This window comes from Girardinichthys multiradiatus, chromosome 14, assembly GCF_021462225.1.
Source record: "Girardinichthys multiradiatus isolate DD_20200921_A chromosome 14, DD_fGirMul_XY1, whole genome shotgun sequence".
Lineage (NCBI taxonomy): Eukaryota > Metazoa > Chordata > Actinopteri > Cyprinodontiformes > Goodeidae > Girardinichthys > Girardinichthys multiradiatus.
Window position 1 is genome coordinate 12,882,453 of NC_061807.1, and position 27,327 is coordinate 12,909,779.

Consider the following 27,327-nt stretch of genomic DNA (forward strand, 5'->3'; position numbering starts at 1 on the left):
TTGACAGTTGAGCCGCTTAGCGCCTCATTAATGACACAGCGCTCAGAAACAACAGAACCTGTGAGCTAAACCCAACAAACCTCCGGATTTATGGACGTTTCGGGATTTTAATCGATCTGTGGGAAACGTTTCTGTATTTTTAGCTACTTGGAGCAACAGATAGAGAGAGCACAGAGGTAAGAAACGCCTGTTACTAAATCACTGCGACAAATAAGTTTCAAGAGGTAAAGACTGCATTGTTTGTTAAAAAAGTTATGGCATTATTATATATTATTATATGGACTAGGCCAAAAAAGACGGGTAACTCTCACAATAGAAACGCTCTTTTTCAATTAATTAAGGCTATAACGTAAAACACAATAACAATAATCAGCATTATTCTAAAGCAGGAATAGCACAAGATCACATCACATCTCTTCAGTTTGTTTAATAAGTGTTTAATATAATATAGGGGTTTATTGCTGCTGAATAATGCTGGTCCTGTGAGTGTGTGTGTGTGTGTGTGTACCTGTATGATGTGTACAGGATACAGAGGTGCAGCAGGGCTCACACTCCTGATTCATTGCCCCTCGTCGACCTGAACACACTTTAAACTGATTTGTGCTGATCTGGGTTCAGCTGAATACTGCTGTTCAACCAGAACCATGTCCAAAACCCAACCAGAATCAGGAAATGGAAATGTTTAGGAAGAGATCAAAGAAATGTTGCTAATTAACAGCTGAATTTTAAAGAACAGAAGTCAGCACATAGTGTTGCTTGTTCTGTCCTTAAACTGAGATATTTCCTGTAAAGTTCTCAGGCTTTATATTATGCACAGTGTCCCTTCAGATGCTGATTTAACATTTTTCTCATGTGACCATGTAGACACAAGCTGTTTGTTCAGCTGGATCCATAAATACGTAATTAAATATCTAATCAAAAAATGCCACAAAAAGCTTCTAAGCTGTCAGTGTGGACTGATTTGGAGATTTTTATGTGAATAGCTTCATGTGGCCAATTCCTGATTTATGAAGATTAACACACAAATGTCCTGCCTGGATAGCAGGTTCTTGTGTTTTTCCTATTTTTACAATGGGCTAAAAGAAATTGGGCCTCTGTGTCACATCAAAGTTTTACCCTAGGGAAACTGGAACTCCTATATAACAAATTAAATGTTCCTAAACAGCCTTAATCATAAATTATACTACAAAGAACTCTTAAGGGTGCTAATAGATTTTATAATAATTTGTGTGCGGTTTGTTTCCTCTGCAAATAAATGTACTTGAATCATAGTTTGGAACATATTACACTTTGATGAGTGAAATTAGACTAATGCAATAAAAGCAGGAGTTATTTTAAGACATTTGAAGCATCTTTACCAGGGCTACAATGAATTTTTAGAGGGCATTGTATTAGTACTATTAGTAATGTTTAATACTCCAAATACTAGCTTATTTCTCAAGGGTTTAATTCCTATCAGTTTGTTAATATAGCAATGAATCACAACACAATGTGATCTGAGGACACAGAAACAAGCTAAGCCAATTACAATCATGTTACATTCAAACAATGGAGTTTAGTTACATTAGTCATGTTAATATTTAACCCAACAGAGTCCATTTTAATCCATTTGAATCAATCTGATTCGGGCCAGTTATTTAAAAAAAGAAGAAGCCGTTTTTATGATGAAATCATCAGATTGCATTAAACCTTCACTTCCATCCAGAACCAGAGCAAGTGGAGAAGAACAACTCTCATTTAACAGGAAGAAACCTCCTGCAGGACCAGTGATTGTCACTAAATTTAAAAGGTTGATCCAAAAACAAAATTAACCTGTAAACTAAAGTAGTATTGCCTAAATTATAAGAAATCTACCACAAATGTCCATTAAAACCCAACTTACGGACACATGAGCTCAGTGCAACCTAAAAGTTTCAGGAATATCCTTTATAACACAACTTTACTTTCTGGTGAGCCATTTCTCCTCTGTGAAGGTAAGGTACGTTTATTTATTTAGCCACATTCAAACACAAGGTAATATAAAGTGCTCTGAGAACAGAGCCTTGAGGAACCCCACATGTGATCTTTGTTTGCTCAGAGACATAATTACTGAATGACATATAGTTGTGTCAGTCTGATAAACACGATCTCAACATGTAGGTTCTCTTTAGGTTCTGTTGATCAGGTTTTTGCCTGTTGCTTCCTCAGCTGTTTTTATCAGATTTTTAAATGAGAACCAAGCAGCTGTTGTCACACACTGGTGATGGAAAAGACCTTGAATTCAGAGGCTTAGGGTCAATAATAATGCAAGAACTCTTTAAATAGTTAAATAAACCTCCACAGTTTTTGTGCTAGCAGTTAGATTACATCCTTATTAACAAAATACATAAAGCATTAAACTTGTAAAGATTAAAACAGGTCAGAAAAGACTTATTGTGTTTGACCGCGTGTTTAATCTCTGGTCTTTGTGAAGGCATGTGATCGTCTGACTGACACAGACACACAAACACAGAGCGGGTTCGGGATTAAACATCACCGTCTCATCTCAGATTATGCCCTTGCTCCCCCCATCTCTGTCTGAAACAGAAACACACACACTGGTTCTTCTATCTTTGAGAGGACGACGGCTGATCCGAAACATTCCTGAACTCTTATCTTAAATCAGATTCAAACCTTAAAAGCCAGCAGGATGATAGAGTTTCAGGGTCTTAAATTCAGTTTTGTTCTGACCTGCAAAAGCACAGCGAAAATACAAAAAATCCTACATAAGACAAGTTTAAATCATAGTGGTATTTCATTCTTTTTGCCTTCTGCTTTCTGGATTATCTGCATGTTGTGTGTGCAAGTAATGCTCAGTGAATTTAGCTTATGCAGTTTTAGTCCAAAGACACCAGCCATTATAAAAGTGCTAACATCAGCTGCATGTTTTACCTAAACATGTGCAGCCATCTCAGCTTGCAGGAATGCAGTTAGGTCTGTTTGTGAGGTTTCTGAGTCTGACTAGACAATTTTCAGCTAACCCTAACCCTTATTCATGTAGTCCAACCACCAGACAATATTTGAGTTCTTATGAATTTTACACTCATTTAAATAAAATGGTAAATATGCTTTTTAAGGCTAATTTGAATGCCAAGCTATGCACAAAACTATTAAATTGCTTTTTAATTCAAAAAGCGACCAAAGCTGCAGAGTTTAGTTTGATCAAATACAATTTTTTTTGCATCCACAAATTGCTGCATAATTATCTCATCTAAAGCTGAGCTAAGAGAAAATGTTCACAGATCCGAGATCTACAGACAGAAACATGCACACATTAACACACACATCCTGTGATGGTCAAACAGGAAATAGGAGCAAAATCCAACAGTTTATCCCAGACAAACCCACACAGATATCTGAAGACAAATGGCAGGGTTTATTTTAAGTTTTGTTGCAATTTGCTAAACGTTTTCATAGATATCGTTCCTTTCCTGCAGGAAAAAAGGCGTCACATTGGCTCCTCAGTGTTTTCCAGCAGCAGAACAGTGATAGGAACGCTGGGCGGGGAGATATCTTCGAGTCCTTCATGGGTATTCCTGGAATTTCTCGGAACGCCCAGGGTGGGACTTAGACAAGCTGTCACTTTTTCCTGTTTGTATGTTGCCACTGACGGCCTGCACTTCCTGTTTTAGAGATGTGAAGTCATTGAAAGTGACATTAAAACCCGAATCAAAGCCACATAGAAAGATGTTCATGCTTTAAATTGAGTAAAATCAGAGAATAGAAAATAAAACATAGAACATACTAAACAAATTAAACGTGATGCTGTGTTTTTGTGATATTATTAATCATTAGAATACAAATTGTTGTAGTTGAGTCATTTTCTCATGCACAGCTAAAAATACATTTCATTGTGATGGATTACAGTCCTGCAGCCTCAAATCTCTGCAAGCTGATTTTAAAATCATATTGGAGTGAATTAAGCCAGAAGCTGCCTGGTGGGAAGGAAATCTATATAAACAAAGTGGGATATGTGGACAATACATGGATGCATGAGTCGTGTTCATGCATGCGGGGGGCAAAACTAACTTTAGTGTCTTAGTTATTACTAAAGTTGGTCACTAATTTTGGAGGACGTTCATTCAGGTGTTTTCCTTTCATAGTCCATAACAGTTCAGAGATATGATTCAAAACTATTTTATTTAACAGCTGAGCATTCTGACTTTGTTAAATGTTCCTCACATCAAATAAAGCCATAGCTGCTATTAATGACCAAAGGAAGGAGGTTCCAGTACCTTTAGGTCTCGTTTATCAGTGATGGTAGGGCGGAGCAGGAGATGATTATAGATGGTTCAGGGTCTGTGGTGAAGTGAACACTGCTCATGGAGAAGAAACAGCTGGGCCAAACAGAAAGACTTTGTCTATCTATGTTCCAACCCATACCTGTGGTCATGAGATATGGATCATGACCCAAAGAGATCCTGGATACAAGCAGCTGTAATGAGCTACCCCCGTCGGCTTTAGCCTGAAAGATAAGGGCGAGGAGCTCCATCATCCAGGAGGACCTTGGAGTGGGGTCTTTGTTCTTTTACATTGAAGGAGTCAGTTGAGGGATTTAAAGCATTTGTATCAGGATGCCTTCTTAAAGTTTCTTCTGGTTTTCCAGTCACGATCCCACAATCCAGAACCGGCTGGAAGAACAACGTATTCTTTCTAGCCTGGAAACACCTTGGAAGTTCCCCAGAATGAGCTGGAGAGAACCACTGGGTAGAGGACTTGACATGACCTGATGGATGGATGGATGGACGGAGGAAAATAATTATGGGCTGATAAAATACTAATTAGTACCTTCTGTTGCACAGTTCGCCATTGTCTCCAGCATAACCGCCTTAGCTGAGGTAGATTCGGGATTCATCCCAGAATCCCAGCTTTATCCAATCATCCACAGTCTATGACGGCTTCTCTTTGGACTGTCTACCAGTCAGGTGCAACAGCTCATTAAGGTCTGCAAGCTTTCATTTCTAACTTCGGGATCATTTACAGAACTAGACTTCTGCAGATAATGGTTTTAGAAAAATACAATTCTTGGATAAAAACAAGAACAACAAAACATGTTGTAACACACCTAATAAAATGGTTTTGTGACACCGTTTAGGTTTCAAACTAAAACAGCTGACTGCACTATATCCAGGGGTAGTGAATATTGTTTGCCCTAGAGATTTATGAAGAAAAGGCAGTTGCTTTTCAATAGATGGACCATGATGGAGAAGAATGGTCTTGGTTCCTCCGTCATTAATTTATTTGGTTTAAGGTTTGGTTTGACATTAAGCCATTCACACAATGCCGCTTAACCAACACGTTCTCATAGTGCATTGTATGTTTTAAGTGTTGTTGATGACTTACCAGGCTGTGTGTCTTTGAACTCTGTATTTACAGAAGCTTCCCCTGCAGGCCAGCAGAAGCTCAATGAGCCCAGACACAGAGGTTGACTCTGGACCGGCGGAGCTGGGGGATGCCTCCAGGTTCTCCCATCAGAAGCCAGCATCCACCTCACATTGAACCGGACAATGGTTTAGCTGCCTGACAGCCAGTCAACATGATGGCCTCGGTGGTTGTCGGTGGCAACCGGAAGAAGTCCCTCACGTTGAGAGGGGTGGACCCAGAGACCTGCATGATTGTGTTTAAGAACCACTGGATGCAGGTAATAAACACATCTGCTCTTATTTCTATCTGCTCATCAGATCTACTCAATCACTTTTCTCCCCTTTTTGATGCATACTTATCTCTGCTGCCTCTCACTCTCAGCTCGTCCTGTTTTCTCATAATAGCTGGCTGAGTGTATGAATAAATGTGTCTGAGTGTGGTTGTTGGTGTTGGTTTGTTATTGTGTGTTTCTGACCCAGACTTTGGCCCCTAAACACTGAATGCTTTTACAACAGGTCTCTGGCTGCTGCTGCACTGTGTGCACAAGAGTGTGTGTGTGTGTATGTGTGTGTGTCCATGTCTGAAGATTTAAAGTCAAAGGTTAACACAAGTTCAGACAGCATGTTATATGCTTCTTTCTTTGCTAACAAAGTTTAGGTAAATGTTCTTTCACTGTTTGTCATTTTCTTCTCTGTGAAGGTGGCGAAGATTCTGGAGAAACATGAGCCGAGTCGCAGCACCTCCAGAGCGCTTAGCTTTCTCTCAGGTCACCATGACAACAGCAGCAACAGCTCTAGAACGTTCCGCCTGGGTCCGATCCCTGCCGATGAGGCCAGCGCGGTGCAGAACTATGTGGAGCACATGCTGTTTCTACTGATGGAGGAAGAGGCGGGGCAAGGTAGGAGGTTACAACAACTTTCCTCATCACAATGCTCTGTTGAGCAACCGTGTCTCCTCACTGGTAATGATGTACTGGGTACCAGGAGGAGCCATGGGTCCCATCCTGGAGTTTGTGGTTCTGGAGGGTGTGATGGAGAGGCTGTTTCTGTGGAGCCTGAGGAGGCAGTTCACTGAAGACATGAAGCTGGAGCAGCTCAGGATGTACCAGATGCTGTTATCTCAGGCCAAACAGCCTCTGCTGCACCACAAACCGGTTCTACGGCCGCTCATGATGCTGCTCACCTCCTGTGCTGGAGCCGCTACTGGTCAGTTGGTAATCAAGTTATTCATCACAAGGGAAATAAAGTTAAATTGTGCCTCATTTTCTTTTTATGCTTCATTTGGATATAACCTAATAAAGGATCCCTTTAGAAGTACCGTGATTCTTTAAAAACACCTTCAGAATTGATTACCAGTCTAAGAGTTGATTTTACCAGCTGAATGTGTTGCTACTGAGATGTTAACCGTTAGCTGGATTTGTTGACCTGCAGACACCGGCGGTGTGGTGGAGGCAGAGCTGATCCAGCTGCTGCACCAGCTTTGTGTGGCTCTGGTCAAAGATCCTTCTGTGCTGGAACTGTTTTTCCACACCAGTCAGGACCAGGGAGCAGCCAACTTCCTGCTCTTCTCCCTGCTTATACCATATACACACAGGTAGGTACTAAAGATGTCCCAATCAGGATTTTCTTTGTACTCAATAGTGATCCGAGTCATTTCAGATTACTCATTTGTTGACGACAACATTAAACATTCAAGTCCTTCATATGCTAAAATAACCCTACATGTTCCAACTGTCTGATATGGTGTATTAGTGCTGTTGTCTTCCACTTTATTCAATAACAAAGGACCTTTTAGGACAGGGAATATGATGGGTGGATGGCTGGATGGACCTTTTGTCTTTAAACATATTGTACCTACAGTTTTCAGTAAGGTCACATGTTGCTTCTTCTGGCAAATGTTTGATGCAGAGCAGTTTGCTGAATGCTATGCTAACATTAGCACATGTACTCTCTGTTTTGATGGGACTCATTGATCATTTGGCTCTTAATATATTTTAGTTCAAAACATAAGTTATACGAACATAACTGTTGGATGGGTGCAAAAACTTGTTATCACTCATGTAAAAACTTTGTGTTGCAAGGCACCTGCACTATGCCTTCCTCCCTGTGTGTGTGAGATCATTGTTATCTTTGTGAGAACCAGCCTCCTTTCCGTCTCACACACACCCTGTCTGAACTGTCTGTTGAACTGTGCATATAAATAAAGAGATAGGGTGTCAAAAACTTTGTAGTTTCACTGCAAAGTGGGCTACCCTTGCTGCAAGTAACTCTGACTGTATCGTTCTTACCTCTGAGTTGACTAATTGAATACCTAACGATAACATTAACAAAACATAACTTACATATTGGCCCTGATCTTCAAAGATCCCAAATGAGGGGCGCTAACTTGGTTCTACAAAACAAATTGCAATAAGTGGGCGTGTTGCATGTGATCTTCAAAGATTGCACGTGCAATGGATAATACATGCAAAAGAGGTGCAAACCACCTTATTTAAATGAGGAAATTGCGTGTGCTACTGGCTGGCTGCTACTGCCCCCAGCGGAACAAGAGGAAAAGTGAACAAAAGCTCTGGTGCTTGAAATGATTCACTTGCAAATCTTTCCCTTCTGCTCCTGTTTTTCTGGACTGTTACAGTTTGTCAACCTTTCTTGTAGCTATTCACAGCTGCAGGTTTGTCATAATCTTATCAGGGCAGACCCTGATAAGATTATTTGTTCTATTTGGTAGGGGTTCATCCTGTAACCAGTGGGTTGCCAGTTCAAACCCCCACTCACTATGTAGTCTACCACTGTCAGTGTGTGAATGTGTGTTTGAATGGGTGTAAATGCAGGCCATTTACCATCTGTTCATTTGTGCAGGGCGCTTCTGAGTGCGTAATTGAGCTTGCAGAAGGCTGAGTTTGAAGTTGTTCTGTAATCAGATGCTTTATTTTGGGTTCGGACAGATCCAGTGAGGCAAAGACCACATTCTGCTTCACCTTTAATAAAAATAGTTGATTACAGGCCATTGTGCCGAAGGGTAAGCTGTGGTCAGAGAGGAGCACGCCCTCCACCATCGGTGAGCACCCGGGGCAGCTGGACAACGCTGCGTCTGCACCATAGGAGCAACCACAGCTTGTTTACGGTGTTGCTCAATGTAACTCAGTGGTGGCATTTTATAAATTGGCCAGTCAATATTAACAATCAACTAACTGTTCATTCATTTATTAGAGGTTCGCTTTCCTTGAACTCTTTATTAGATTCAGACATCTCTACTTTAGATAAGACAAGCAACCTTATCAGCTAAGTGAAGGCAGCTTTTTATACCCGAATAATCATTAGGTACACTAAAAACGGTCAGGTACTGGACTGGAATGAAGGGGAAAAGCAGCCAAAGTAAAACAAAAACTGCAAAGACAGATAACTGGAAGAACGATTTGCCAAACCCACATGAAAAGATTACAGAAAAGTGTGGCGTGAATGTAATAATATTTGCTGTGTTAAACATCTACAGTCTGTTTCTGTTTGTCTTTCAGACAGGGCCTGGTGGGCCAAGAGGCCCGAGATGCTCTGCTGCTCATCATGTCTCTGTCGGCCTCGGAGCCTCGAGTTGCACAGCACATCGCGGAGAACACGTACTTCTGTCCTGTGAGTGTTCAGAACACACAAACACACACATAATTATACAAAAATCCTTCAGCACTGATAGGCCAAGTCCTCATGGTTCATGTCAAGGCAACCGAGGACACAACTGATTGTTTCAGAGTCATTTCTGCATGCCAAAATAATCTCAGGCATTCACTCCAAATTAGATTGGCCAAATACTTCTGGCCTGAAAACTTTTGCTCCACAAGCCAAAGATACCAGTTTATCCTTCAAACCCCTGTTAGAAAGGCTAAAATAGTTATTCTTAATATAGTTTGCCTTGAAGGATTTAGATCTGAATGCCTGGGATTAAGGGTTTTTCCTTGTGTTTTATAAAAAAAAAAAAAAGAAACAGCCAGTAACAGAATGTGATCAGTGAATATTTAACAGATTTTCATGAATCAAAGGGTTGTTCAAATGAATGGAGAGTGTTGCCTGAGCTTTTCCCCCATTCATCTCCCCTCTGCATTGTAATCTTATTATCATGAGTTATGTAATAAACTAATGAGCCCATGATGCCTCCTCATGGGACTGAATGTGTATGGAGAGGGAGGAAGAGAAGCACTGAGGGGGCTAATGAGGGGAAACCAAGAAGGAATGGCAATGAAAAAAGGGAAAGAATGGGTTGAGACTTGTACAGAAATGTGCACATTAATGCACAAAGGTGCCCCCCAGGGGTGTGTTCTCTCCCCACTCCTCTTCTCCCTGTACACTGATGACTGCACTTCCGCAGACCTGTTGGTGAAACTCCTGAAGTTTGCAGATGACACCACCTCACCTCAGTGTGGTTTGGCTCTAGGGTCAGGAAAAGGGCAGCTAAAATCTCTGCAGACCCCACACATCCTGGTCACAGGCTGTTAAGGCTTTTAAACATAGGTGGCACTACAGAGCGTTGTCTGCTACCATCAGCTGCCACAGAGACTGTTTCCTCCCCCAGGCTGTTTCTCTGATGAACAGTTGACAGAGTTCCCAGATCCATACCATGCATATTTGCACTAATTCAACCATGTGTTTCTATTTTATAAAAACACTTTAATATACTAATTTACAAATATACTTTTACTTCTCTTTTATATTTCTGAAAAAATAAAATGTCCTCATTAAGAGCAAGTGGAACCTAAGCCCAATTTATTGTTTGTGTGCTCAAACTTGGCAAATGAAGCAGATTCTGATTCTGCCAAGGAAATGAAAGGCCAGGATTTATTCAACCTAGTGATCAGTGAACATTAGCAAAAGATCGAACTAAGAGAAAAGAGGCAGAAGAAAACTGTCAGCCGTTATCACCAGTTTCTGCTTTGATACATTTTCTAAGCTTGTGTAAGAAGGAAATAGAGATGTCGGGAGTTTATATTTAAAACCCGGAGGCAGCTCACCTCAGCACGTGCCACCTGTGAGCATGTTTGTGTTGGAGTTTTCCAGCTTTAAACCCATGTGACCAAACTCTGACCTCAATCTTTTTGAAGAGAGCAGATTAGTAAATCACCCAGGGATTGTGCCGTCCACATAGAGGGGGGGGGGGATTAACAAGGCTGCACATGATTGGACGGTTGCCTGATTGTTAACAAGACTCCAGGCTGCAGTTGTTGACCACCGAGAATGATGATGCTGGATCTCATCTGGATGACGAGTCTCTCTTTTCTTCCTCCACCAACATCTTCTTTCATGTCTACTCATTTCATTTCTGTTCTCCTTGATGCTTGTTGTTAGTAATAATGAAGATCTTAATTTGTTTTGGCTTTTTAAAAAATCATTAGTCATACAAATTGAAGACTGGACATTGTTTTGACATTAAAAAAAGTTAAGAATCAAAAATAGTGAGAAACATCTTTAGTCACTCTGCTCAGAGGGAATAAAATTGCTGAACCAGCATGTCTTACCATCATTAGGATTGTAACAGAGAAGTAGAAGAACTGAACTCAGACATCAACCAGTACTGAAACTCTATTAAAGCCGCATTAAATGTTTAAGGCCAAAACACCATAACATTTTTAATTCTTTTGTTCTTTATTTTACTATTGATTAAAATGCAAATTGAAAATACATAAAAAGATGAGGATTCATTCAAGCTGAACAAGGTGGAAATGTGGTTGAAAAGAGAAACATAAACGTTTTCCAAGTGTGGAAGGAAAAGGTGTTAAGATGTCTATTGATGTATTCATTTATTTGAATAAATTCTTATTTTTAGCATTTCTACATTAAATTTGTACAGGTTTTGAAAAAGCCACATTTGAAACTTTCTGCTGACCTGAAATCTTTTTAAAAATGATGTCCTTTGACTTCCAGAGGTTGGAAAACCATAAAACAATGAAACATCCCATCTTCTATCTATCTTCAGTAGTTTATTTGACACTACATTTTGTAAAAAAAAATGTTTTGTGATTAAACATCATAAACAGACATTAGTGTTTGATTGTTTTAAACACTGATCTGTCTGCAGACGTGTGTAAAAAGATATAAATATATCAATGGAACGTTATAATTGTTGCTAAAACGCAAACATTCAGTAAAACTGTGGAAACAACAAGCTTTACGCATGAGGTTTCTTCATTACCTTTTATTTAGCTGAGGTAAAGAAATCCAGCTGATAAAATAAAAGTTGGTGGAAATTAATCTCACTTTTTGGTGCAACTTTTAGCAGAAAGTGTTCTAGAGAGAAATCCTGCAGAATGCAGATAAGTTTGGTAAATTAGGTAAGAATGCAAGCAAGTAAGGAAGGAAAAGTATTTATCTTTTGATAAAATAATAAGAAATATGATTGTATTCCTGAAAAGAAACGTTTTTTCTACCTTTGTGATGATGAAAATGTGGAGGCTTTTATCTTCAGACTGATCTAAATAATCAACTTTTCCAGTTGGAGCCAATTTTGAAAGCTTAGAGAACTGTTATCTGCTTTACAGTTTGCCTCTTCTTGAAGGTGCAAGGATTATCTGAACCATTTTCCCTAAAGTACAAAATAAAACAGTGTAATAATTCTTATTAAGAACTCAGATTTCCTCCTATCTGCCCTAAATCTGCTAATCTGCTCGGTAATTTAATCTGTATAAAAGCCTGTGTGTGTTTTCTGGGTCTGTGGGTTTGACCTGAGACTACAAAGAGGTCACAAATAAACAGAACCACCAACATACGATGAAGTGTCTTATTAAGGGATGGATCAGCAGATCAGCTTCGGTGCTTCTTTCCCACCGAGACACGAATATTCTAGAAAAACAGATTTTCCAGCTTATTGTTTTGATGATGGAGCTGGAAAGCATTGATGCAGATCTCAAAACCTTACTAGGTTGTGACCATCTGATAGGAGACGCTGCTATCCCTGAAAACGTAGATCTGGTTTTTAACACAGGAAAATGCCTGGACGATCTTCATGTGAACCTGCTTCTGAAGCAAGATAATGGTCTGGTGGAGAGTCTGGGTGTTGGTTTGGAACCTCTGTGGTCTGGTTTCAGGCTCTTCGTTCAGTTGTCACCTGTCTGTTGTATTCATTTTCTCGTAAAGTCATTACCTCGCCTGTTTCTGTGCATCTGCAGGTCCTGGCCACAGGTCTGTCTGGTCTGTACTCGTCTCTTCCAGCCAGGCTGCAGGTTTATAGTGAAGACTGGCACTGTCTGGAGCCTGCAGACTGGCAGCAGGTGAGGATGCTCATCATCAGCGATTTCTGTTAATGTAAGGCTGACAGTAATGATGTTCAGCCAATACCAGCATATATGTCCCAGGTTTATAGAGAATCTATCTATACAGACGTTTTAATGTAAACTGTGGGGGACGGCGAAGAGAATCTTTTCAATAGTTGGATTTTGAAACTCTGGACCAAAGTAGTGGGATTAATTAACAGAAATCCAAAAAAATTACCTTACAGAATGTAATATATTGAGGTAATTTAGCTTTAAGAAGATTGTGTGTGTAACTGAATCAATTGTTCTTATCTGGTGTTAACAGGTTCCAGCTCTTGTTCATTTCCTGCACTCGCTGGACTTCTGCAGTGCTGTTACCAAGGTACAAACCAGCTCTGAAACACAGAAAAGTTTGCAGATATACACTCTCCTCTGACACAGTGCATTTCCAAGCCTCTAACCTTCATCTCAACCGTTACAACTGAATGCGTAAACTAGATCTTAATTATAAACCTCACTTACTTCATATTCAGGAGCATCACAGTTTGATCCCCGAGTTATCTGTATGTCCCCGGAGGTTTGGGTTCTTTAGGTTCTTCCCAGACCCCATTATGATATAAACCAGTTGTCACAGGTTCTCCATCCATCTGTTTCAGGTGGCCCATCCTTCCATTCGCTCCCAGTTGTTGAGTTACATCTACAACGGCTTCCTCGTTCCTGTTCTCGCTCCTGCTCTACACAAGGTAACAAGCTTCTAAATAAGTAATTCATAAATAAATTACTGATTTATGTCATTACTTAGCCTCTGAAATTCATTGATGTTCCTGTTTTTGTAGTGTAACTGTTAGAAACATTGCTGCTAAAAATAGAGAAATACGATCACTAAATAATATAATCATATGTAGGGCTGCATGATATTAGAAAATCTTGCAATTGGGATAATAATGTTAAATATTGCTATGACAATATCAGGTGAGATGTCTGATATTTTCTTCTTTCCTCTCTTTCTCATCTGTGCTTCCATCACACTGTGACCTTTAGGATTTTGGGCAACCTCATAAGACTCTTTCTGACAGGATAAATATTACATTAGCATAAAAAATGCTAGTTCATAACTATTGGAATATATAAGCCAACAATTATTGCACTCAAGACTGTCCTTTGCAATATTAATATTGCACACACTGATATTGCAAGGATGATATATTGATGATATTATGTGCAGCTTTAATCACATGGCATCTCTCCTGCAGTTTAACCTTCAATCACCAGCTACGGTGAAGTCCGTCTGAAGCTAAACGTTTAAAACATCATGCTAAAAACACAACGCTCTGCACATAGGATGTGTAAGTGTTGGGGAGGTCTTTGCTTGTCCCACTTACTATGTGTGAAAAGAGCTGAAACATAACGTTATTGGAATAAGAGAGAAAGGGTGGTTCTCAGAGGTTATTGGTGGAGTTTTGTTGCAGATAACTGATACATGCATCAGTATGGTAGAATAAAACCTGCTGTTCTCAGTATATGAGCTTTTGGCCTCTGTGTTGCCTTTTGAGTTTTGTTATTAAAAGTTCTGAGATAACACATCTCTGACATGTTTTACCACTAGTGGGTGCTATGTATAGTGAGGAAGCAAATGCAACAGAAAAATATCTGAAGCATGTGTTGAAGTGATTCCTAAAGAGATTCGAGAAGCAGATTTACGTGTTTTTTGTTTAGACTTCTCCAGTGTTCCTTCTGAAAGAATGGAGGAGATCTCTCATGTGTCTCACAGGATATACAACATGTCTTCCCTCACATCTAACTAGTTGGTGTGTGCATGTGTGTGTGTCTATTTAGCTGACCGTGGAGGAGGTGATGACCACCACTGCGTACCTGGACCTGTTCCTGCGCTCCATCTCTGAGCCCGCACTCCTGCAGACCTTCCTGTCCTTCATTCTGCTGCATCACCATGACAACGTTCACATCCTGGACACGCTGGTCAGCAGGGTCAACACGCCTTTCCAGGTACAACACTCAAACGTATAACTCCACTCCTCTGTTTCTCATGTTCTGAATCTTCTGAAGTCTCTCTGTTTGCCTTTAGTTAGGAACCGCGTCTCTGGCTCTGTTCAGAACTCTTATTGGACTCTTCTGTGAAGACGTTATGCTGCAGCTGGTGTTCAGGTCAGTCTGAAAGGTCCACAGAGCAACATCAGTAAGCCTGTCGTCACTATTTCTTTTACTTTTAATGTTAAGTTTTCCTCTGGCTGTGGTGCAGATGTTTTCCTGACTGGCCATAGGGGGCAGTAATGAGCAGTACTGAGCAGGATGGATGTTCTCTCCTCAGGTATCTGATTCCCTGTAACCACCTGAGCAGGAAGCAGCGCTGCTCCTTGAAGCAGAGAGACTGTTACTCCTCCAACGCCGCCTCCTTCCTGCTTCTCATGCCCTCCTGGTGCCCGGTGTACCTCAACAGCACACATTCACTCTCAGAGCACATCCACTGGCCTAAAGGAGGAGGTCAGCATGGCTTTTCAACATGAGACATGGAGAAACATCTTCTAGGAAACAAGATATTGACCTTGATTCTGTGTGTTTGTGTCAGATCTGTCGGTTTCAGACAGTGTTGGTTACTGCCGAGGTTCAGACTTCCTGATGGACGTGAACTACATCCATTACCTCTTGGACGCCCGCCAGGCGATCTCCATCTCCTACAGGTTAGTTGGTCTGATGTCCTGCCTGCTGCTGAATGTGACTGAAAATGGAAAAGTAATGTGGAGAAGATTTTCATTAAAAGAGAAGCAAAACCTGAAATCATTTTGCCACTTTGTACTTCATCAGGACAATAATGGTCAAATAAAAAATAAAAATAAAAATAATGTTTAAAGAGTGCCACATGCTGAGCAGCTGGGGTTACTACATGCATAAATAAACAGTAAAAACTCATAAAGTAATACAGTAAATTTCCTTTGATTTTGAACAAAAAATAAACACAAATTACTTTTAGGGACATATCAGAAGTCTGTTACCTTAAGTAGCACCTGGACACTGTAAACTGAAGAAATAAGGTTGAAAATGGCTTTTAATTGCCATCTGCTGGACAGATGTTGCTATTACAAAGTAAATATTGGCAAAGTAAAGGAAATACACAAAAATGTAAAAGACTTTTTAGAATTTTCCTACTTAATGTATATTTGTTACTATGTTATCACAAAATGCAAATACTGTTTTAAAAAAATCTTTCAGTGTTATTAGGAAGGTTAGATAATGCCTTAAATAAACCAGCTCTTATTCATGTAGTCTCCTTTTTGAAAAGGTCACCAGTAATAAACAACAAATGTCCTCTTGGTTTCAGAACTGCCTTAATTCTTTGTGGAATAGATTCAACAAGGTGTTGAAAACTGTAAGGTATTAATTAGTCAACTCAGAGGCAAGAACGATACAGTCAGTTTTACTTGCAGCAAGGGTAGCCCACTTTGCAGTGCAAACTACAAAGTTTTGACACCCTATCTCTTTATTTATATGCACAGTTCAACAAACAGTTCAGACAGGGTGTGTGTGTTATGCACTCAATACTTGGTCGGGAATCCTTTTGCAGAAATGACTGCTTCAATGCGGCGTGGCATGGAGGCAATCAGCCTGTGGCACTGCTGAGGTCTTATGGAGGCCCAGGATGCTTCGATAGCGGCCTTTAGCTCATCCAGAGTGTTGGGTCTTGAGTCTCTCAACGTTCTCTTCACAATATCCCACAGATTCTCTATGGGGTTCAGGTCAGGAGAGTTGGCAGGCCAATTGAGCACAGTGATACCATGGTCAGTAAACCATTTACCAGTGGTTTTGGCACTGTGAGCAGGTGCCAGGTCGTGCTGAAAAATGAAATCTTCATCTCCATAAAGCTTTTCAGCAGATGGAAGCATGAAGTGCTCCAAAATCTCCTGATAGCTAGCTGCATTGACCCTGCCCTTGATAAAACACAGTGGACCAACACCAGCAGCTGACACGGCACCCCAGACCATCACTGACTGTGGGTACTTGACACTGGACTTCTGGCATTTTGGCATTTCCTTCAGTCCCCAGTCTTCCTCCAGACTCTGGCACCTTGATTTCCGAATGACATGCAGAATTTGCTTTCATCCGAAAAAAGTACTTTGGACCACTGAGCAACAGTCCAGTGCTGCTTCTCTGTAGCCCAGGTCAGGCGCTTCTGCCGCTGTTTCTGGTTCAAAAGTGGCTTGACCTGGGGAATGCGGCACCTGTAGCCCATTTCCTGCACACGCCTGTGCACGGTGGCTCTGGATGTTTCTACTCCAGACTCAGTCCACTGCTTCCGCAGGTCCCCCAAGGTCTGGAATCGGCCCTTCTCCACAATCTTCCTCAGGGTCCGGTCACCTCTTCTCGTTGTGCAGCGTTTTCTGCCACACTTTTTCCTTCCCACAGACTTCCCACTGAGGTGCCTTGATACAGCACTCTGGGAACAGCCTATTCGTTCAGAAATGTCTTTCTGTGTCTTACCCTCTTGCTTGAGGGTGTCAATAGTGGCTTTCTGGACAGCAGTCAGGTCGGCAGTCTTACCCATGATTGGGGTTTTGAGTGATGAACCAGGCTGGGAGTTTTAAAGGCCTCAGGAATCTTTTGCAGGTGTTTAGAGTTAACTCGTTGATTCAGATGATTAGGTTCATAGCTCGTTTAGAGACCCTTTTAATGATATGCTAATTTTGTGAGATAGGAATTTTGGGTTTTCATGAGCTGTATGCCAAAATCATCCGTATTAAGACAATAAAAGACCTGAAATATTTCAGTTAGTGTGCAATGAATCTAAAATATATGAATGTTAAATTTTCATCATGACATTATGGAAAATAATGAACTTTATCACAATATGCTAATATTTTGAGAAGGACCTGTAATTCGCATGCTCTTACGACAGCATATAATTCTGCTGTTTGTGCTGAGCATGTATTGGGTAGAGATTTAGCTTCTATTATCCTATCGATGGTTGTTATTGCATAACCAACTCTATTCTTTCCATATTCATCTTTAGATGCTGAGCCATCTACAAACACAACACATGAATCTGGTATAAGGGTTTGAGAAATGTCTTGTCTGGGTTTGGTGTCTTCTTCAACTTTTGCTTTATAAGAATGTGGTTTTCCATCTTCTGCAGTAGGTATTAGAGTACTTGGATTTAAAGGGCACATCTTTTTAGAGTTATGTTTGGCTGTGATAATAATAGCGATGTCAGTGTGATATGCCTTGCATGTAGCGTCAGGTGCTTCTCTTAATATTCCTGACTTCAACATATCTTGTATTACTGGCTTAGTACCTTCTTCAGCTTCTGGCTTTAAGGGGTATTGACGGACTAATGGCCTTTTTTCAGATATTAGTTTTAACCTTGTATGGTGGGAACCCCTTTATAAGTCCTACATCAGTTGATGATTGGGACCACAGTTCAGGTGGGACAGCAGCTAGGGCAGGATGCATGTTGCTCTCTTTGCTCTCAGCTAAACCCTGTATTTGTCCCTCTGCCTCATCTAAATGTGTCCTTGGATGGACTTTGACTATCCACGCCAGAATGAGCTTCCAGATTCCTGTATTAGGATCTACCTTTGACAGTGTCAGTGCTGTTCCTGCAGAGGTTTAAAGCCTCTGTTTTTCCAAATTCTTATTATTCTTTTTTATCCTATTTTATAAAGTAAGTCCTTATTACATTTAAAAATGAGATCAATATTTTTGGTAGTTGCTATTATTATAAATAATGCTTGGTTTAGTTCTTATTAAAAATAAAAATAAAAACTCACTCACTGATGAACACAAAAAATGAAGGGCATATTATATCTTATAATCTTAGTTTATATTACCCAGTTTTATAGATACAACATACAGTTTCAGTCAGCTTTGTATTTAGTTCAAGTAACTAAAGTTTGTTTCAATTAACTAAAGTTTTATCTATTTCAGTCCAGTCCAGTAATTCTGTTAAGGTTAATTTCATCTTATGTTAAGTTTGAGTCTAATTCAATCATTTTGAACCTGACTGGAAAAAGTCTAAACATCTGTTAAAATCTTTTTATTTTACCATAGAGAACTGACCTAATATTATTATGGTAATGTTGAGGACTCTAATTTTTACATAACATGAAACAGACATTTATTTCACAAGAACAGAAAGTCAAATACAGACATTTGGCCACATGAAAGTTTAAATAACCTGTTTGTAAAATAATTGTGAAAAATTGAAGACGGATCTATGAACTTTCTTATGGTTATCAGTATTTTCAATACAGGTAGAACCTTTGCTATCTTTATATGATTTTTTGGAAAAGATTCTGGAAACTTTATCAAGATATAAATTTGGCAAAGATCATCAGAACATCAGACCTTTATTAGCGCTTTTAAGGTCCCTCAAAGATGCATTACAATGAAATCAGTCATTCCCATTCACACACATTCACACACTTCTTACTTATTTCTCTGTCAGAGTCATTTTATTTGCAAACATTTGAACATAATTTTACTTCTATTATTCTTAAAATGCACATTGTTTCCTCATAACCCCTTTTGTTTCCACAAGGTCTGTTTTGAACGCTTCAATTCTTTTTTTTTATTCACCAAGAATCAATAAGGTGTTCTTAGTGGGGTCCACCTTAAAGGTGTTATCTGTTGGGTGTCATGTTATCATTGTCAGGTCAGTGAGGTTCATAAGTCAGTCAGAACCTTGGTCATTTGGTCTGTGCACATAATGTTTCATAGATCCAGGCTATGATTAGTCAGCAAAACTTCCACCTATAGGAGAAAAATTGATTGTTAATGAATGAGCTGCATTTCCTAGGAACACTGTCTTCCTCCTGGATGAGCATCACCTGTTGAAAAACTTTCATCATTGTTTGTTTCACATATTCAATCAGATCTTTATATTATACCAGTAGGTGAAGTTGTTAGTATCTCATGTAGACTGACATATACTGTTGCATTTGGAGAGGATCTCAGATTAAATAAACTTAGTAAGAGCTTCAATCCAGGTTCATTTTGTGTCTGCAGACTTTAGCCAATTTTTTACATAAAGAGCAAGATTCAAAACATTTTCAAAAGCCAGATTGTGGCAGAATGTAGACAAAACTGCTTATTGATTGACAAAATAACATTCAAGCACACAATCACCATATTAAAAGGCTCTACTTCTAGAGAATCACTAAACTTCTGGGGTCCGGTTTTGGCCCGCGGACCTTGAGTTTGACACATGCAGGGTAGAGTTATTTTCAGACCTTTCAGCAGAGACAGGCTTCTGCTGTTTGCAGAAGTTTTATCTTTGTTTTCAGGCAGCTGCATCTCTTTGTCAAGGTCGTTTCACAGAGCTGAAATTTAACTTCTCTCAAAGAGGAAAAAATCAAGAATGCAAACAATCTGAGCCAAATATGGAAATATTTCCCTCTAAAATGAATCTTTTGCATTTTATCATGGTATTGTTGGTAGTATAACACCATTATAATTTGGGGCTACCTTGGTATTCTAAACTGGGATGGGTGGCGGTCCGCCCCCCTTTATTTGTTATCAGTTAGGCTGAAAGTTTTTTTCTGTGCTTTTCTTAAGGCATCAGTATTATGGTTATGTCAGTTAAAAGCTGCTCTTATTGTTGTTTTTTTAATTAATCTTTTTGTTTTAATCTGTTTATCAACTGTGTGCACTCAGGGACTGAAAGGTCCCCTTTGAAATTATAATCTGGCAAGGTTTTTTATTGTCTCTTGAATCTTTTGAATGCATAATCTCCAGTTTAAGATCCCCGTGTAGTTTTAGGATTTCAGTGATAATTAAGTTACTTGAAAATCCATATTTTTTATGCCATCGTGTACATACTTCTGTTAAATCAGAGATTTTTCTCTGTCCCTTCCCCATTGTTCTTTGTTATTTTTCTTCAAACTATGTATGTCCCAGATAAAAGGTCACTGGCATGAGACTTTAAGGAGAGGACATTAACACGCCCTTCTACTGCGACTAATTCACAGCGGTGTTAATTTTCTGGAATGAAATCCGACCTGAATCTCCAAAGTCACCAGTACGTAGTTTTAATCTGGGCAAAAGAAAACACAGGACTAGCAGAATCCTGCTATGATTCTATTAAAATGCTTAGTCCTCCAAACACACACAACACAGTCACACTGTTAGTTTCAGGTACCTTGTAATTTTTCTAAGTTAACTTGGTGTTATTTTATGAGCTCAATTTACTCCGTTCTTTTTACTTTTATAGCGCTTATTCTATTCCCTCGCAGGGGAATAACCCTTAGTCGTTTTATTTGGCCCCCTTCTTGGCGGGGCCCTACCTTAATTTGTCACTATTCCTTTCACGGTGGAATAAAACCATCCGAATGCAGCGTCCTTACCGGCGACGCACTACCAACGACTTTTTCTTATCTTATGTACTGTATTTTAAAACTGTCTCACCTCGGAGTTGACTTCTTGGTGACTCTCTGGACCCTGTGAGAGTCACCCCGCGCCGAGGAAGGCGATAACCCACTGGCCAGGTGTGAATTCACACACACCGGGACTTTCAGCCACTCCGGCTAATGGAGGCTGTGCAGCGGTGCTTCGCTCGACGTCAGGCTTCCCCCACGGATCCCAGAGTCACTGTTAAAGCAAAGAGAAATAAGGTTATTGAATTAATCCGGCTACGAAGGACCAATAAATGTTAGGTATTATTTAGTCAACTCAGAGGCAAGAACGATACAGTCAGAGTTACTTGCAGCAAGGGTAGCCCACTTTGCAGTGAAACTACAAAGTTTTGACACCCTATCTCTTTATTTATATGCACAGTTCAACAGACAGTTCAGACAGGGTGTGTGTGTGTGTGTGTGTGTGTGTGTGTGTGTGTGTGTGTGTGTGTGTGAGGCTGAAAGGAGGCTGGTTCTCACAGCATGCGATTCAGCCTAGTGTGTGAAATAGATAACGGTCATCCTACACACAGGAGGGCTGCATACCAGAGTATGATACAAAGCGGAGTGCAGGTGCCTTGCATCACATAGTTTTTACATGAGTGATAACAAGTCCTCGCAACCATCCAACAACAACCCTCACAGATTTATTTTGGCTGCAAATCTATGATGTGAATCTCCCATTCCAGCATATCGCAAAGGAGCTTTATTGGATTCAGATCTGCTTACTGTGGAGGCATGTTGAAGTAGGTATCAGATGATGGGAACACTGTGCTCCTAGAAGGAGGAAGCAGGGAGGAGAAATATAGTAGCAAGTTTCACCCACAAAGATGATGAATATCATCTTAGACAGTTTGATGAATGGGTGGAAAAAATGAAAGAAGATGGGATTTTTGGTGATGCAGAGGGGCCCCCATCAAATTCCCATTCAGCTTTTACTTAGAGGCCAAAAGGACTAAAATCCCTCACACCACCTCCAGCCATGATCCATTGATACAAGGCAGGACGGATGCTTGCTTTCATGTTTAAAACAAGTTTTTTTATTTTTTATTTGTGGATCTAGTGGCCTTTATTTAGCACCACACAGGAATATGGGCAGGAAGACATGCAGCAAAGGTCCCAGGGCAGAGAATCGAACCTCAGACAGCTACATGGAGGACTATAACCTCAGTATATGGTGGGCACGCTCTGCCTCTACACCACGTGCCGTCCCTAAAACAAGTTCTGACCCTGTGATGTGAAAGTCACAGCTGAAATTCAGACTCACTGGACCAGTCAACATTGATCCAAAGTGTTATGGTCCAGTTCTGGTGAGCCTGTATGAATTGCAGCCTCAGTTTTTCTTTTCTTGACAGGAGTGATGCCTCCAGACGTAAACGTTGTTTTTCCAGAACTGAGTGAATAAACTTCTGTTTTGTCTCCAGAGCCTGCAGATTTTGGTCGGCGGCATATGATGGCTTCGGCCCCCCACCTCAGGAGTACCGATCCGACACCCCAGGAGATGATATAGAAGACGAGGAGGAATTCATACAACGATTGAAGAGTGACTCTATTTGCTCTTTGGTTGTCCTTCGCCCCCCCTCAACTCTCTCCCCCACACCGTCATCCCCAGATACCGTCTCCACTAGCAACCAGGCAGGCAGGGCCATCTCTGCCATGGAGTTGGAGTGGGACGACATTTTTGGAGAGGAGGATCTCGCTTCCTCGTCAGCCATCTTTACTTTAGCAAATGGATATGTGGAGTCGGAAGGATGTAGGTTTTCACCCGTACCTCCACTGCCGCTGCCCCCTCGGCACATCCAGGAAATGCGACTTACCGCAACCAAACTGGTGCGTGGTGCGTACGTAGAGGAATCCGAGTTTCAGGACGACGTTATCGTCTATGATCTCGTTGCTCAAAAGGACACTAGGACGGGCCTGTTTGAGCGGATCAAGGCATCAAACCGGCAATCACGTGAAAACCTCTCAAAAACCCGGCGGGGGTCCACAGCACCGACAATATCAACGGTGTTGACACCGACAGGGAAGACGGTGATGCAGACGGTTAACAACATCATGTCAACACGGAGGAGGAGCGAGGATGGAGGGAAAGAGGAAAGAAGGAAGAGTGAAAATTATGGCAGATCAGCGAGGAGGAAAAGTGAGGGATTTGGCAATGGAACCAAAGAAAAAGAAGATGGAGCGCCGTATATTGTCTTCAATGGTTTTGATACAAAGAATCACATCATCTGTGAGTTTGATGATTCTGATCAAGAAACTGAGTTTTTTAAGCCAAACCACCACCATGATGACGTCCAAACTTGTTACAACCACACAACACATGACAAGCAGAAACATCCTCAAACAGAGCTCACTACATCTTTGGAGACAAATTATTTAACAAATGACCACTTAGAACCAGAGTCCCTTTGTTTTTTGACAACAAACACCCAAGACTCAGTTCCTCCTGATAACCGAATCACCAAGAATGACTTCCTGTCCCAATACTACGAGCTCATGCTCTCTTTAGGGGTGGAGCCTGACAGCGACGACATCACAGACGACATTGGTACATTCAGGAGGCGAGTCCGAGCCCTGAGGCAAAAACTAGCAGAGGAGGAGGAGCCGCCCATCTCTGACTTTGGTTTCAGCTCCTCGTGGGATGAGGCAGAGCAGGAAGGAGAGGTGGAAGCCATCGAAGCAGAGGAGATGGAGGAAAAGAAAGGCAGCAGGAGACAAGTTCCATTTACAGGTTTGTGTTTGCATGATAGGAATTAAATGCCGAAGTAATAAAAAGAATAAAAACTGCAAAAACCTGCTAGCTGCACGCATTGACCCCGCTTGACGTTTGGAAGCTTAGAACAGAACAGCGGCCCGTCATCTTCAACCCCCCTTTTACTTAAATTATACCCAGGCAGGAGTAGCTTCTGTGGTTCTGCTGGTATTTCATCCAAGGAGCTAGTTTTAAAGTAAGAACCATCAGAAGCGATCCAGTATTTAGACTGATGCCATTTCTAAATGCTTAATGACTACAATTCAGCTCTAAAAACGTTGATCTAATAATGTCTCAGTCCAGTGGTTATGTTTGGGTTTTACAAGCCCATGAAAACTAGAATTACACTGCTTATTCAACACCTAAGTCTTATAAAGGAAATGCCAAAACATATTCTTTTAATATTTGAACAATGTTTAAATATTTATTGTTGGGTCTGTTTAGAAACAATTATTAATATTGCTGTAAATTAACAACTTACACAATAAAACAAACCTAAACCATCTGGTTTTAAGTGATAAATAAGTCAAACAAAAAACCTGTAATATAAGGACTGCAGCAAACAACTTTTTAAAATTTATTGATAAACAGAAAAAAAACAATTTCCAGTTTCGGTTTGATGTGAAGAAATTCAAATATTTTTCAGCAGTGTCATCCATCCGTCTTGGAAGACACTGTACTGCATGTTTTAAATGTGCAGGTTCTGCAGAGGTCTTCTGATAAACCATACCTTTGAATTGGTTTTGTTGAACCCGGGAAATACCCAAACAAACATGTGGAACATTGGTTGTCAGAAACTGTGCTGTTTTAGATCGCAAGATCTTTGCTCTAAAAGGGGAAATGAGATACCAGATAAGGCCTTAAGCTGAAAATTGGCATTTGAAGATTCACTGTTACTCTTTATGGAAGACTGTATGTTTTCTCTTTACCTCTCACTCATACTGACCTGTAATCTCAAAATAATTCACCAGGTCCCTTCATCAGTGTCCTGTTGTCCCGACTGGAGAACCTTCTGGAAAACTCCATAGCCGTCAACCTGCTGGTGACGGGCATCCTGGCCCAGCTCGCGTCGTACCCTCAGCCTCTGCTGAGATCCTTCCTCCTCAGCACGGAAACAGACGACGTGCACAGCGTTCGGACGTTATACCAGGTAGCACCAACAACCTGGGCACATGTTTCTAAAACTGTTTCAGACATGACAACTCTGCCTAAACTGTGTCTGCAGGTGCTGGTGTCGGTGCATGCTCAGATCGAGCGCTACGTGGAGGACAGACCTGAATATCACGCTCTGGTCACTCAGGCTTGGAGGTTCTTGTTGGCTAAAGACCAGGATGGCAAGTTTAGAGGTTAATGAACACAGTCAAGTATCAATACACAGATAAACAGGCTGGAAAAGTTGCCAAACGTATTGGGCTAGTTGCCTCTACACACACATGAATTTTCATGGCATCCCACAACAAATTGTTTATTCATTGATGCTTAGTGATGTCAGACCTAATGGGGCAATCCCCAAACTGTTCCCACAAAGTTAGGAGTTTGAAGTTATCTAAAATGTTGTGGTGTGCTGAAACTCCTAAAATCCCCCTCCACCAAGCTCTACCCCTGACACTATGGAGTCAGGCATGGGCTGTTCTCCTGGTACCTGCCAAATGCAGACTGCGCCATTAGATCGCATGGTTATTTGACTCCAGAGAAAACTTAACCACTGCTCTAGATTCCAGTGGAGAGGTGTCCACAGCTGCAGCTGATCCCCTTTGCACTTGTTGACGGACGACTTGGATGCAGCTCCTCGCCCATGTAACCCATCCTCTGAAGCTCTATTTGTGCTGTTCCTGAGCTAATCTGAAGCCCACGTGAACTTTTGACTTCTGTAGCTTTTGCAGATGGCAACCAATGCCCTGAGCTCCTGTGAGCGACCCATTCCTTCACCGTCTGTAGAAGCAGTCTGCATGCTTAGGTGCTGGATTTTATACACCTGTGTCACCATTCAGTGATTTAGATGGATGTCCCAGTGTTTTTGGCAATATGTAGAGTTTATTTAACACATATTCTGTATGTTGGTCGGTTACGAGTGAACTTACTTTCACTCAAGCAGCCACATCATCTTTTATAGTAGTCTTGACTGTAGTTTTGAAGGCTTTTTAAAAATCTTTTTTCTTTGGACTTATGCTGTATTTTTCTAAAGTCCAGAACCTGTTGTTTTGGGTGATTTGTTAATCCTCTTAACTCTGCCCTATAAATCACTGAGGCCTGAAAAAGCTGCCAAATTCAAGGGATTAATCCGTTTTTGGTCGACTCATAACAGATGATTTAGCAGGGAAAGATTTTACCAGCGTCACAGAGGCAGAATGTGTTAATTCAGAAAAAACCCTATATACCAAAGCTTGACCGGCAAAGAAATGTTAGCAGCAATGAGATAAAATAAGGAGAAAAACTGCAGTGTAAATTGGCATGTTATGAGTACGTCCCTAAAACACTGTCACAACCTTAAGTTCTTGATAGCACTGCTGTTTGTTTTCCATTTGCTTTCATCTTGGTGATGTTCTCATTAGTAAAGTCCTCCGTGCTTTTTTAAAGTCCTGTCAACATTTTTAAATCATGAAAGTTTTATCCACAACATGTTTTTCTAACCCAGACAGACTGGTCATTTGACTGAATGTAGTCCTTAATCTGGAATACACAGTTTATTTATTTTTAATTGCTCAGAATACATTCAGGTTTAAGAATGAGTGCAAAAGCATCTTTAGAAATCTGTTATTCCTGGCAGGATTAACAACAGACTTTAAGGCTTGGTTGCTAATGAATACCATATTGTTTCTGGTACTGTAGTTCATAAATCATTTGGGTCTTTATGATAAGCTGACAGATGTATTCTCTGTTAAACTAAAAGCCAATAAAGATACAGAATCCATAAAAGATTGAACCAGTTGTGTGCTCCCACTGAAAGCCAAAGTTTGAAATGATTCAGTTTAATAAACATAACGAACCTTTTTTTTTTTCTGTTCTGTGTCTCTCAGAGGCGCTCCATTCTCAGGGCGGGGACATCATCCTGGATCCATCTCTACCTAACGGCTCGGTAAAGAACGCCCTGCCTTTGCCTCCCCTCAGTGTCTTACCCCCCTGCCCCTCCATTCCCCCTCAAGCCAAGAGCCGAGTGTTCGCCATCATTCTGTATGCTGAGTTCCTGAAGGAGCTGGCAGCCATCGCCCAGGAGCACAGCATCGCACTGGACCGTTGTTCAGAGGAATAATGCTTTCATCTCCTGGGAAAAAGTGCCGACCCGGTTATGAAACTCTGCACTGAAGGCCACAAAGGACCCTCTAAAAGCCCATCGAAGATCATCAGTAATCATTAGAAGAAGACTTGAGCTCTAAACATTCATCACAAATCAACCTGTGGATTTATGCAACTTATGCGGACAATTTAAAAAGATTTTACTTTAAATTATTCTTTTCTTGCCTGACAGACCTTGAAAATGTTTGCCCATGTGAAAATAGATTATATTTATGAAATGTCTGGAAGGAGATTATTTTGAAGTTTATTGACATAAAATGTTTTATCAA

At 40.7% G+C, this 27,327-nt stretch overlaps 1 protein-coding gene across 2 annotated transcripts; it reads left to right on the forward strand.

Moving 5' to 3' along the window:
* Nucleotides 1-27,327, forward strand: LOC124880023 (FHF complex subunit HOOK interacting protein 1A-like). 2 transcript variants are annotated; one of them, XM_047384897.1, is made up of 17 exons: nt 1-176; nt 5,395-5,659; nt 6,082-6,280; nt 6,366-6,587; nt 6,813-6,975; nt 8,897-9,008; nt 12,530-12,631; nt 12,939-12,995; nt 13,270-13,356; nt 14,450-14,617; nt 14,697-14,776; nt 14,940-15,112; nt 15,198-15,309; nt 22,437-23,743; nt 24,736-24,914; nt 24,990-25,110; nt 26,782-27,327. In XM_047384897.1, the coding sequence occupies exons 2-17, from the start codon at nt 5,555-5,557 to the stop codon at nt 27,012-27,014; spliced, it is 3,420 nt and encodes a 1,139-aa protein (XP_047240853.1). In that variant the 5' UTR covers nt 1-176; nt 5,395-5,554; the 3' UTR covers nt 27,015-27,327. The 2 variants fall into 2 exon arrangements, with proteins under 2 accessions (XP_047240853.1, XP_047240854.1); XM_047384898.1 differs by having other exon boundaries at nt 24,990-25,098.